This window comes from Vigna umbellata, chromosome 5 (assembly GCF_029865625.1).
Source record: "Vigna umbellata cultivar VRB3 chromosome 5, Vumbellata_1.0, whole genome shotgun sequence".
In the NCBI taxonomy this organism is placed as follows: Eukaryota; Viridiplantae; Streptophyta; class Magnoliopsida; order Fabales; family Fabaceae; genus Vigna; species Vigna umbellata.
In genome coordinates, this window is record NC_142169.1 from 46,192,536 (window position 1) to 46,206,330 (window position 13,795).

A 13,795-nucleotide genomic window follows, 5' to 3' on the forward strand; every position below is an offset into this window, starting at 1 on the left:
CTGTGGATGATATCTCCCTGCTAGATCAAATCTGGAGGATGAAGCAATTCTTCCTAAAAACTTCCTTGCTGGATACTATGGCGGAAAACATCTCCCTGAAAGTCCAAATTTGGCAACTGCCACCATGATCAGGGGAGTTTTCCTTTTCTCTTCTCCCCCTTTCCTTACTTTTATTGCACTTGTCCATGATCTGTTGACTGTTTTGATTTCTGATCTTATGCTTATGACACATTGAGGACACTGTGTAGTTTAAGTGTGGTCTATTGGGGGAGATTCTGATTTTTCTTTGTTAACTTTTGTTTTCCGTGTTAAATTTTCTTTTCTTTTCTAGGTAGTTTTTGTCGTGTCTTGCATACAGTTTTACATGTTTCTCTTGATTTCTAGACTTTGTTTAGGTTGTAGATGTGTCTTTCACTTCATTGATACTCTGATATGTTTGAAATCCTTGCTTTTCTCTGCTTGGGAAGATGATCATGATGTTTGAGAATTGAATTGATTGTGACACAAATGCCCTGTGTGAGAATTTGAGCCACTTTATGTTCTTTCTTGTGTGTGATATGTCTCTTGATTGCTTGCACATATGCCTTGGCTTGACTCTTGTTGATAATTCTTGATTGATATGCATGTTTGGAAGTGATAAAGGCAGTTTTTGTTCTTGAGCCTCTCCAGCCACATAAGCCTACCTTGTTCTAATCCTTTGAAAACCCCTTTTGAGCCTATACTTTCCTCATTTATTTGTTTTGAAGCTCATACACTAGCCTTAAGTGAAAAACCATGATTACCTTAAGCTTAGGGAATTTTGGAGCTTTGGAAGTGTTTTGGAAACAAGTGTGGTCTCCTTAGGGATTCTTATGAGTTGGCTAGTTGGTTCCTCTTACTGTTTTGTTTTTGTAAATCTTGTCTTTTACAGTTTTGTTTTGAAAAGAGAGAAAAGAAAAGAGACAGGATAAAAAAAAAGTGAGAAAGATGAAAAAGAAAAATGAAAAAAAAAAAATTGTGAATAATGGAGTCAAGAAGAGGATTGAATTAGAGGTTTTGGGTGTGAGTTGATTGTGTTTTCACTTGTTCCCCATTGCTCCTCTATTTCTTTTGGTTTATAGCTTCTCATCCATATGTTATCCTCCCATGTCCTTGGCCCATTACATCCATAAAAGACCTTTTGATTTGAACATGCGTATGTGCTTGAGTGTTGATATTAGAGGCTTGCCAAGTCTGTTGTTGCTTGCTTTTCTTGAGTGCATTGAGTTGAAATTGCTTACCGTAGACACTTGAGAGAAACACTGATAGTGCATCTGTGAGTTTTTGTTACTTTTGATTCACCTCTTGAGCTGATTGATCATTTTGCCATGTCTTGAATTGCTTGGATGATTTCATGAGTATTTGCTTTCTCTGATTGATTCTGTGTTGGATATTGTCTACTTCCTTTCTTGGTCCAGATTCCTTGAGAACTGTGTAATTCTGTTTCTGTCATTGTTAGTCTTTGTTTTTTTTTTGTGTGCTGAGTTGTGTCACTTCCCTGGATGTCCTCTGAACTATTCCTTGATTTGCGTCTTGATTTTGCCCAGGAGTGCAAAAGACTAAGTGTGGTCTATTTTGATGAGTCGTTATTTTCTTCACTTCACTTAGTTTATTGTACCGAATTTAATCAGGGAATTGTGCTAAAATGTCCGGTATTTTTCCGTTTTTACTAATTGTGCTTAAATTGACCAGTAATTCTTATTTTAACTAATTTGAATTATCTGAGCTAATTATTTTCGTTATTGATTGCAAGGAAAATTTTGGAAATACAGATTGAGACATTTGGAAGAATATTCATTTTCACACTGTGTTATTAATTGGAAGAAGCTACGCTGCTTTGAGTTATTTTGTGTTGAATAGAAAAAGATTGGAAGAAGTGTGCTAGCATGCAGAAGCACACGGCTCTTGTACTCAAATGTGTGAAATTGAAGAATATAGAATGGATGGGGCTGCACACGTGGAAGTGGAGAGAAGTCTTTCAATTATTTATTAAATTTTAAGAAGCAAGACTTTGGAACATTGCATCTCACGGCCTTAAGGCAGCCAACACAAAATGGAATCTATTTCTCTTTTAGCAAATGGAAGACAACGACCCACACTTGGAAGTAGCACAGCAACACCACACAGCTTTCGGTCCAACAAAAAGAAGTGGCAGAAAGAAAAGGAAGCTTCCATTTTTGGAGAGGGGTGCACACGGGATTCCAGCATTCCAGCACACAGCCACGTCCCATCCAGCAAGCGGTAATTAGGAAAAGAAGCTTTAAAGTCCAGTAGCATCCGAAAAGCACACGTCCACGTCCAGGATGGAGCAACTCACGGTCCAACAACTCCCATCCAGAGCAGCAGCTTGATTCCATTTAGAGAGGATTGCGGACCACATGAGAAGCACAAGCACACGTCCAAGGTTGTCACGGCATGGATGGAGAGCACACAACACTTTGATGCTGGAAGCATGAGAAGATGCAGCACCTATCCGGCGTTGAAGAGAAGGGAAGCCAGCAGCTGGTCCAGCAATTTGGAGGTGCTGTCACGGTCTACTTATGTGCAGCAACTCCCATCCAGCAGCAACTCCCATCCAGCAGCGTCCAGCACACATGAGGAAGCTCCAACCGTCGCTTATGGAGAAGTTCATGTATTTGGCAAAGAGAATGGTGTGCACGGTGATAGTCCAACAAGGAATGAAGGGACGGTCTAGAGGGATGGAAGAGGTAGTAAACGGTGGTCTTATCTTGAGAAGCAAGCAAGTTCATTTTTCTTTGTTGGAGCAACGTGACAGCAAAGTGGAAGAGTCCACTAGCTTCAAACAGCAGCACGACCCAGCTAGTCCACAGAGAATGACGGTAACAACAGTTGGGAAGAGCAGCAGCTCACGCCCAGCAGTGATTGGAAGCAGATTTCTTCACACATCCAGCAACCTTCTCTGGCCACCTGCTGATAACAGTTGAAAAACTGTTATTTTCATGCTTAAAATTGATACTAAAAGCAACCTTTATGCTTAGAAACTAGCTTGAAATCATGCTTTTCTTCATATATTTAGAAATAAGAGAGCTGGACAGGTTTATGCTTGATTTCAGTGTTTTTGTGCAGGTTTTAAGGTGAATTTGGTGAAAGAAGTGAAGAAGGAGAGAGATGAAATCAGAAAAGACATCAAAAAGTGCAAAAGGAGAAGCCGAAGTCACCGCTCAGCGGCAGTTTACCGCTGAGCGGCACTCAGGCACTCACGGGAGATCCGCTGAGGGGCAAAATGGCCGCTGAGGGGAGAAAGCAAGACACGCACTTACCGCTGAGCGGTATTTTACCGCTGAGCGGCACTTTAATGGGCTTGGACCTAATTTTTTTTAATTTACGAATGGTATTTAAGCTTTAGGGTTTCCTAGGGTTAGGTATCTTTGGCTGGAACGAAGTAAACACTCTCTCTTCCACCCCTTTGAAGGAGGATCTCGGATGTTGAGGCTTCCTCTTCACCTTTTTAGGGTTTATTCTTTCATTCTTTCATTGTAATTCATCTAGGTTCACCATGAATATGGTGAACTAAACTCTGTATGTTTGTTGGGGAATCAATGTAATCTTGTGAAACTCTCATATATGGAATCTGTTTTTACATCTTTTAATTAAGACTTATGCTTTCTTTCATCATTAGTTAGGGTTTTTCCTCTTTGCTTAATGCTTGCATTGTTTAACTCATTCGATGCATGATTATTGGTTTTGTCGATACGGGCACGTACGGGGAAGTCTAGATCCGGGGAATTTCTCCCAATATGATATTGGTTGTCGTTAAGCTCCTGCACTTATGAACTGATCATTAGGAATGCTAGGAATTGTATGAACTCGTGATTAGGGAGAAGCCTTCTAGAAAGGTACTTTAGAGAGTGGCATTAACAATGATGATTTGAATGTTGAATTCCTAAAATATATGAGAGTGGATAAGATGAAATTGACCCCCAACAACATATTCATACATAAATTTCATTGAAAGTGTTTATCTTTTGCTTTTTGCCATTGATCAAAACTTCATGCATACATGTTTATTTTCTGTCTTGCATATTAAACTCCAAATATTTTGTCTTTAAGTCTTAGCTAATCAAACAATCACACAACTAAACTAGGCCGTGAGTCATTTGGGAAGAACGATACTTGGTCTTACCAAGTTTATTACTTGAACGATTCGGTCACACTTGCCGATTGAAAAACAAGTTTGTGACATCATATTTTGGTGTTCATAAATTTGTCCATCAAGTTTTTGGCGCCGTTGCCGGGGACTCTGGTTTAACTGGTTAATTTGTGTGATTATTGATTATCTTTGACTTATTTTTTTTTTATTTTTTTTATTATTTTTAATTTAAATTTCGAATTTTTTTATTTTATTTTATTTTTCTGTTTATATTTTTCAGTTAGTATTTTATTTGATTTTATTTTATTTTATTTTTCTATTTTCTGTTTTTCTGTTTTCTGTTTTTATTTTCTGAATCTTATATCTGCTCTTATATCTTTTTGTGCTAACCAAATCTTTTCTAGGGTTTTGTGTTCTTGTGTATGCAGGAGGCAATTCGAACTAGGAGCAAGAAAATAACAGAACCTCTGCTTGAAGGATTAGAAGACGGTAGACGGAGGAGAAGAATCAGAACATCTAGAGAACTTTTCCCTCCTCCGAAAACTCTGTTACAACCATCACCACAAGGTTCTGTTCATAGCACAGAAAATATGGAGAACAATAATATCAGAAGAACTCTTGCTGATTACACCAATATAGCTGGACCTCAGCACTTTAACAGCATAGCTAGACCTAGAGTCAATGCAGCCAATATGGAGGTCAAACCAGCACTGATCCAACTGGTGAAGAGCAATCAATTTAATGGGTTATCTCATGAAAGCCCATATGAGCACCTTACTACATTTAATGAAATTTGCAACACATTCAAAATCAATGGGGTGCCAGATGAAGCGATCAAACTTAGTTTGTTTCCTTTCTCATTGGGAGGCAATGCTAAGCTTTGGTTGAATTCTTTTCCAGAAGGAAGTTTCACAGAGTGGGAAGCAGTAGTAACAAAGTTTTTGAACAAGTACTTTCCACAATCAAAGGTAACAAAAGGCAAGCAAGAGATATCTTCATTTAAGCAGGGCATGGAAGAATCACTGGGGCATGCATGGGATAGATACAAAAGTCTGCTAAGAAAAACACCCACGCATGGCTTCAAAGAAGAAGAAGTAGTCCTAACTTTCCTTGGAGGTCTTGGTTCACAAACTAAGATGATGCTTCATGCCTCAGCAGGAGGAAACATTAAATGGAAAACTCCAGAGGAAGCAACTGAAATTATTGAAAATATGGCTACTAGTGACAACGAACTCAACATTGAAAAAGGAGATCTTAGTCAGAAGGAGTTGTTACAATCAAATGAGGCTTTGCTTATTCAAAATAGAATTATATCTCAACAGCTTGAAGAAGTAACTATGAAACTTTCTAAAATACCACAGGAAATACAACAGGTCTCAATGGTTCAAGTGCAACAACAAAAATGGCAGATGCAATTTACTCCAGTTGAGAAAACAACAAAGCTTGAAGAGACTTTCCAAAGATTCTTGAAGACGAATGCGTCTTATTGTCATAATGTGGATGCTGCATTTAAAAATATGGAGGTTTATGTTGAGAGAATAGTTGACGAGATGAAACATGATAATCTCGGAAAGGAGTGTAAAAATGTTGTGACTAGAAGTGGTAGAGTGTTAGAGGAGAGACAAAAAGAAAGAGAGGAGAAAGAAAATGAGAGTGAGAGTGAAAAAGAAACATGTGAGTGGAAAGAAAGAGTTGAGAGAGAGAAAAAGAAAAAAGAAGAAGAGGAGAGGAGAGAAAAAAAAGAGAGAGAAGAGAGAGAGGAGAGACAGAAAGAAAAAGAGTATGAAAAGACACTTCCTTATCCAAAGAGTTATTCAAGGAAGGAGAAAGAAAAGCAGTTGGAAAGATTCATGGAATTGTTTAAGAAGTTGGAGATCACTATACCATTCTCTGAAGCATTGCAACAGATGCCAGCATATGCAAAGTTTTTGAAGGAACTCTTCACAAAGAAACACAAGTACATTGAGAAGGAAACTATCAATATACAGGGTAACTGCAGTGCAATAATACAGAAACTACCTCCTAAACTTAAAGATCCAGGAAGCTTCACTATTCCATGCACCATAGGAGATGTGAAAGTTGGAAGAGCATTGATTGATTTGGGAGCTAGCATTAATCTAATGCCGTTATCCATGTGCAGAACAATTCAGGGGCTGGAAATTAAACCAACCAGAATGGCTCTTCAATTGGCGGACAGGTCTCTTAAATATCCATATGGAGTGGTTGAAGATGTTCTAGTGAAGGTTGACAAATTTGTATTTCCAGTGGATTTTATTGTGATGGAGATGGAAGGAACTAGTGATGTTCCTCTTATTCTTGGGAGACCTTTTATGAAGACTGCTAGATTTTTGATTGATGTAGAGAATGGTAAGCTTAAATTGAGAGTTGATGATGAAGAAGTCACTTTTGACGTATCCAAGGCCATGACATATCCAAATGATGACAAAGCATGTTTTCAATTTGATGAACTTGATGAAGTTTGTATGGTGCAAGAAAGGATGTTGCGAAATATTTCTCCATTGGAAAAAACTCTCATTGATGCATGTGAAGATTTAGATGAAGAAGAAGAGAAGTTGATTGATGAATGTCTGATGGACTTGGAAACATTGAAAAAGAGTCCAGAGGAAGATCCAATATTCGAAATAATTGATAAGGAAGAAACAGTCAAAACACAGACACCAGAATTAAAAAGATTGCCATCACATCTGAAATATGTGTTTCTAGAAGAAGATGGAACAAAGCCAGTCATCATCAATAACTCTTTATCTCTACAAGAAGAAGAGCAATTGATAGAAATTCTGAAAGCCAACAAAGAAGCAATTGGGTGGTCAATATCAGATCTTAAAGGTATTAGCCCAACTTACTGCATGCATAAAATTTTTATGGAAGAAGATTATAAACCAAGTGCTCAACCACAAAGAAGGTTAAATCCTGTTATGAAGGAGGTGGTCAGAAAAGAAGTGTTGAAACTGCTAGAAGCTGGTATCATCTATCCAATCTCTGACAGTGAATGGGTGAGTCCAGTACAGGTGGTTCCAAAGAAAGGTGGGATGACAATAATTTATAATGATAAGAATGAACTTATTCCTACTCGGACAGTTACTGGTTGGCGTATGTGCATTGATTACAGGAAGCTGAATAAAGCTACTAGGAAAGATCATTTTCCTCTTCCTTTCATGGATCAGATGCTAGAAAGGTTATCAGGGCAGGCTTTCTATTGTTTTCTAGATGGATATTCTGGATATAATCAAATTGTGGTGGATCCAAAAGACCAAGAGAAGACGGCTTTTACTTGTCCTTTTGGTATCTTTGCATATAGAAAGATGCCTTTTGGATTATGTAATGCTCCAGCTACGTTTCATAGGTGTATGCAGGCAATCTTTGCGGATCTCTTAGAAAAATGCATTGAAGTATTCATGGATGATTTCTCAGTTTTTGGAAATTCTTTCCAAAGATGTTTGGCTAATTTGAATACTGTCCTCAAAAGATGTGTTCAGACAAATCTTGTTTTGAATTGGGAGAAATGTCATTTCATGGTAACTGAAGGAATTGTATTGGGGCATAAAATCTCTGCTAAAGGAATTGAGGTAGACAAAGCTAAAGTAGAAGTCATTGAGAAACTACCTCCACCAACAAATGTAAAGGGGATTAGAAGTTTTCTTGGTCATGTTGGGTTTTATAGAAGATTCATCAAGGATTTCTCGAAAATTGCTAAACCATTGAGTAATCTTTTGATGAAGGATGCGCCTTTTGTGATGAATGAAGACTGTCTGAAAGCTTTTGACACATTGAAGAAGAAGTTAGTGTCAGCTCCAGTAATTGTAGCGCCAGATTGGAATCAAAACTTTGAATTAATGTGTGATGCAAGTGATTATGCAATAGGAGTTGTCCTTCGCCAGCGGAAAGAACAAAAGTTTCATCCAATTTATTATGCTAGCAAGGTTCTGAATGATGCTCAATTGAATTATGCTACAACCGAGAAAGAATTTCTTGCTATTGTGTATGCTCTAGAGAAATTTAGACCTTATCTTATTGGGTCCAAGGTGACTGTCTATACAGATCATGCAGCTATCAAATATTTGTTGACAAAACCAGATTCTAAGCCACGTCTGATTAGATGGGTATTACTATTGCAAGAATTTGATGTAGACATCCGTGATAAGAAAGGAAGTGAAAACTTAATTGCTGATCATTTGTCACGGCTAGTCAACAATGAGGTCACTAGCAAGGAGTCTGAAATCTGGGAATCTTTTTCAGATGAATCACTCATGTATATTCAGCAGAGACCCTGGTTTGCTGATATGGCTAATTTCAAAGCTGCAAGGGTCATGCCGAAAGACTTAACTTGGAAACAAAGAAAGAAATTTTTGCATGATGCCAAGCAGTTTGTTTGGGATGATCCTTATTTGTTCAAAATTGGAGCAGATAATCTTCTGAGGAGATGTGTTACAAATGAAGAGGCAGAAGGAATTCTCTGGCATTGTCATGATTCACCTTATGGAGGACATTTTAATGGAGAAAGAACAGCAGCAAAAGTCCTTCAATCAGGATTTTATTGGCCAACTTTGTTTAAAGATGCTCATAATCATGCTAGAAATTGTGACAAATGTCAAAGAGCAGGGACAATCACTAAACGTCATGAGATGCCTTTACAAGGTATTTTAGAGGTTGAGGTTTTTGATTGTTGGGGTATTGACTTTGTTGGACCCTTCCCTCCATCTTTCAACAATGAATACATTCTGGTAGCAGTGGATTATGTGAGTAAATGGGTGGAAGCGTTAGCTTGTCCTAAAAATGATGCTAACACGGTAATTAAATTCCTGAAGAGGCAGATATTCTCACGTTTTGGCACTCCAAGAGTGTTGATCAGTGATGGAGGGTCTCATTTTTGCAATTATCAGCTAGAGAAAGTACTCAAACACTATGGAGTAAAACATAAGGTAGCTGCACCTTATCATCCACAAACCAATGGACAAGCTGAGGTATCTAACAGAGAGATAAAAAGGATCCTGGAAAAAACAGTGACTTCATCAAGAAAGGATTGGTCTCTCAAATTGGATGATGCTCTTTGGGCTTATAGGACAGCAATGAAGACGTCTATGGGATTATCACCATTTCAATTAGTCTATGGGAAAGCATGCCATTTGCTAGTAGAATTGGAGCATAAAGCATTATGGGCTTTGAAATTTTTGAATATTGATCCTTATGAAACTCAATGCACACGCAGACGGCAGATTTTGGAGCTTGAAGAAATGCGATTACATGCATATGATTCATCCAAGGCTTACAAAGACAAAATTAAATTTTATCATGACAGAAAGTTGGTGAATAGAGTTTTCAATCTAGGACAACAGGTACTATTGTTCAATTCAAGATTGAAGATATTTCCTGGGAAGCTGAAGTCAAAATGGTCAGGACCATATGTGATAAAAGAAGTGCATCCGCATGGAGCAATTGAAATATTTAATCCAGTTGCTGCTGATCCACAGAGAAGTTGGGTGGTGAATGGTCAACGTCTCAAACCTTATCTAGGGGGAGAGGTGCAACAATTTTCCACAATGATGTTGTTGGTTGATCCTTGAAAGTTTGGGTCAGGCTCGTGACGTTAAACAAGCGCTTACTGGGAGGCAACCCAGTATTTTGTAAGTATTATCTGTTTTTAGATTAGGGTTTGATGTACTCTATTGAACACCTGGTTTCTTGTGATGGTTTGCTATTAACTGTGATTGTATGATAAGTAATGCTGAAGGATGCTTATTGATTGATTGATGTTGAGATGATGTGCACATTAAAATGCTTATACAGGTGATTCACAAGCTTTGTGAACAAATGCATGATATCATGATTGTGATTGTGAAATTAAGCAGGATGTGTATGTCAAATGTGAATGAGCTGATATGTGAGATTTTGAGCTCCAGAGTTGTTATTGTTGAATGCTATTACTTTGAAAGCATGAATGATTTTGCCCAGGTTTTCTATGATTGAATCAATTGCTTGTTTTGCATCATATGATCAAGGCCGTTTGTTGGAAACCTTTTTATTGGCCAAATTTGTAAAAATTAGCCCACTAAAAGAGAACACTTTGTGTTCAATCCTTTTGAACCCTTAGCCTTGAACATACACTGAAACCTTTGATTGAAAAATCTTTACCTTGAGTTAAATAGAAGATCTTGTGTGGTATTGTTAAATGTTCAAGTTTGGGGTTGTTGGGAAAACATGAAAAGCATTGAGCTAAGAGCTAAAAAGTAAGAATATGCAAAGAAAAAGAAAAGAAAAGAAAAAGAAGCAAAGCTCAATGCAAAGGCAAAAGAAAGTTGGGAAGAATAAGAAAAATTGTGTTGTTATGATTCTCTTAACTCAAGGATTTTGTGATCCAGAAAAACCAATTTTCTTGTTAGCCCAACCACATTATAAGCCATTAAAAAGTCCTTGTGATGATGCATGCTTGTGAATGTTTTTGATTGTGGTAAAATGAAAGGCAAAGTTGATTCATGTGACATTGTGATAGTAGAGTGAATGAGTGATTACCTCTTATACACTTGTGTGTTGAGTGAAACACATTACCTAGTGAGGAAATATTCCATAAGCACATGAACATCCATGCTTAATTGATTGATCATTCATGAAAAATAGCATTTGTTGGAATTTAAATGACTTTGTGAACACTAAAGCATGTGCACATCTTGATTTAACTCTTGGTCATAAGTTTGATTGAAGTTGCTACTTATCTTGAAAAGAGGAATTTTGAATGAAGTGAGCCATCATATGAATTGGTAGAAGATTGAGTTACATCTTGTTTGCTTGAGGACAAGCAAAGTTATAAGTTTGGGGTTGTGATAACAGTTGAAAAACTGTTATTTTCATGCTTAAAATTGATACTAAAAGCAACCTTTATGCTTAGAAACTAGCTTGAAATCATGCTTTTCTTCATATATTTAGAAATAAGAGAGCTGGACAGGTTTATGCTTGATTTCAGTGTTTTTGTGCAGGTTTTAAGGTGAATTTGGTGAAAGAAGTGAAGAAGGAGAGAGATGAAATCAGAAAAGACATCAAAAAGTGCAAAAGGAGAAGCCGAAGTCACCGCTCAGCGGTAGTTTACCGCTGAGCGGCACTCAGGCACTCACGGGAGATCCGCTGAGGGGCAAAATGGCCGCTGAGGGGAGAAAGCAAGACACGCACTTACCGCTGAGCGGTATTTTACCGCTGAGCGGCACTTTAATGGGCTTGGACCTAATTTTTTGTAATTTACGAATGGTACTTAAGCTTTAGGGTTTCCTAGGGTTAGGTATCTTTGGCTGGAACGAAGTAAACACTCTCTCTTCCACCCCTTTGAAGGAGGATCTTGGATGCTGAGGCTTCCTCTTCACCTTTTTAGGGTTTATTCTTTCATTCTTTCATTGTAATTCATCTAGGTTCACCATGAATATGGTGAACTAAACTCTGTATGTTTGTTGGGGAATCAATGTAATCTTGTGAAACTCTCATATATGGAATCTGTTTTTACATCTTTTAATTAAGACTTATGCTTTCTTTCATCATTAGTTAGGGTTTTTCCTCTTTGCTTAATGCTTGCATTGTTTAACTCATTCGATGCATGATTATTGGTTTTGTCGATACGGGCACGTACGGGGAAGTCTAGATCCGGGGAATTTCTCCCAATATGATATTGGTTGTCGTTAAGCTCCTGCACTTATGAACTGATCATTAGGAATGCTAGGAATTGTATGAACTCGTGATTAGGGAGAAGCCTTCTAGAAAGGTACTTTAGAGAGTGGCATTAACAATGATGATTTGAATGTTGAATTCCTAAAATATATGAGAGTGGATAAGATGAAATTGACCCCCAACAACATATTCATACATAAATTTCATTGAAAGTGTTTATCTCTTGCTTTTTGCCATTGATCAAAACTTCATGCATACATGTTTATTTTCTGTCTTGCATATTAAACTCCAAATATTTCGTCTTTAAGTCTTAGCTAATCAAACAATCACACAACTAAACTAGGCCGTGAGTCATTTGGGAAGAACAATACTTGGTCTTACCAAGTTTATTACTTGAACGATTCGGTCACACTTGCCGATTGAAAAACAAGTTTGTGACATCATATTTTGGTGTTCATAAATTTGTCCATCACCTGCACCGTCCGGCAGCTTGGGAGTGAGTCACTCACGGCCAGCCTTCACGGAGAAGTCCAGCAGGCTGCATGAAAATGAAAGACAGCAGCAGGGGTGCATGGGAATCAATTTTGCACAATCCAACACGTTGGAAGAAGCGACAACCGTACAGAATAATAGTACTTTCATTTTGTCTTTAGAGACATGTGGACATTCACAAGCTTATTTTATTCGGGGTGCATTTAATTTGGTGAAGTGGCATAGTCTGAATCATTGGTGTGAGAAAAAGGCACGGGTCCCATTGAAATGGTGTGGACGTTGGATGATGGGGATGTGTTGGAGCAGGTATACAGCAGCGTGAAGAGTAGGTAGTGTTCTTCTAGTAGAGAAATGGAGTGTAGGGGAGCGTGAGTAGAGAGTGAGAGGCCGTGAAGAGGAGTTCAGATAGAGAGAACAGTGCTGGAACAGAGGAGCTGGACAGTAGAGGAGAAAGCACGGCACTGCGTGGTGTGCATATTCCAATTTGATTTTCCTATTTGCTGTACTAAATTCTTGCACAATTTAAATGCAATTCAAAGTTGGTTTCATTTTCTGTTGTTAAATTTCCATATCATTTTACTGTTTTGTTTTATTGCTGCAATTTAATTTGTGTTGTTGATTGTTAGCAATTTAATTTCTAATGTTGTTTTTACCATGTTGTCGATTAGTTCACTTAAAATCGTTCATTGTAATTTTGTTCTCTCTATTTTGCTGCTGTAATGATGATTCGGTTTTCATGTTTGAAATTTACTGTTTTATGTTTTTACTGTTTACTGTATTTTCGTTTTCTGTATTTTCGTTTTCTGTATTTTTTCGTTTTACTGTTCCAGATTTGTTTTTGCTGTGTCACATTGCTGTATTTTTGTTTTCATTGTACCAATTTCGTTTTTACCGTTTTTAATTTTGTTTTACTGTTTTGAATTTTAATTCAGTCGTATTTAAATTTTTCCGCAACCAGAAATCACAAACCCCCCCCCCCCACTACGTGTTGATCTGAGACTGAACCACAAATTGGTCCTTGAGAGACGACCTAGGAGTCACTTCCTAGTACTATACTGCATTCTTTTATGCACGACTTTTGTGAGAGGTGCGACCCTCTCATCAGATCCATCAAAGTTCCTCCCGGATCAAATATGAATCTGCCATAATCATCAAACATAGCTCGAATTAGATTTATTTGACCCAATAGGATACATAAAAAAATATGTTTAGAAGAAGGTTTCCTAGTTTTGAAAATTTCAATTTCGATACAATAAAGAAACCTTACTTCTTTTGAAATTTTATTTTTGTCAGGAGTTAATTGTAACCACAAAGGTAACAATAACTCAAGTGAATTGCCACATTTTTCAAGTTGTAACATTGTTAAAGATGGAGTGGTAAATTCTTGGAAAGAAAAGTAGAATTTTGAAAACTCAAGGATAGCTGAAAGAAAATTAAAGGATAGAAAACCTCCCCTTAAGAGTCTTGGTTCTATGAGGAGTGTGGACAGAGGTTCTATTTTCCCTTCTT

The 13,795-nt window shown here is 37.6% G+C and overlaps 1 protein-coding gene across 1 annotated transcript; it reads left to right on the forward strand.

Moving 5' to 3' along the window:
* The first annotated feature begins 2,071 nt into the window (after positions 1-2,071).
* Positions 2,072-12,608, forward strand: LOC148198484 (uncharacterized). Its single transcript, XM_088115821.1, has 5 exons — positions 2,072-2,259; positions 2,567-2,858; positions 6,745-7,077; positions 7,171-8,399; positions 12,284-12,608. The coding sequence occupies exons 1-5, from the start codon at positions 2,072-2,074 to the stop codon at positions 12,606-12,608; spliced, it is 2,367 nt and encodes a 788-aa protein (XP_087971947.1).
* The last annotated feature ends 1,187 nt before the right edge of the window (positions 12,609-13,795 follow it).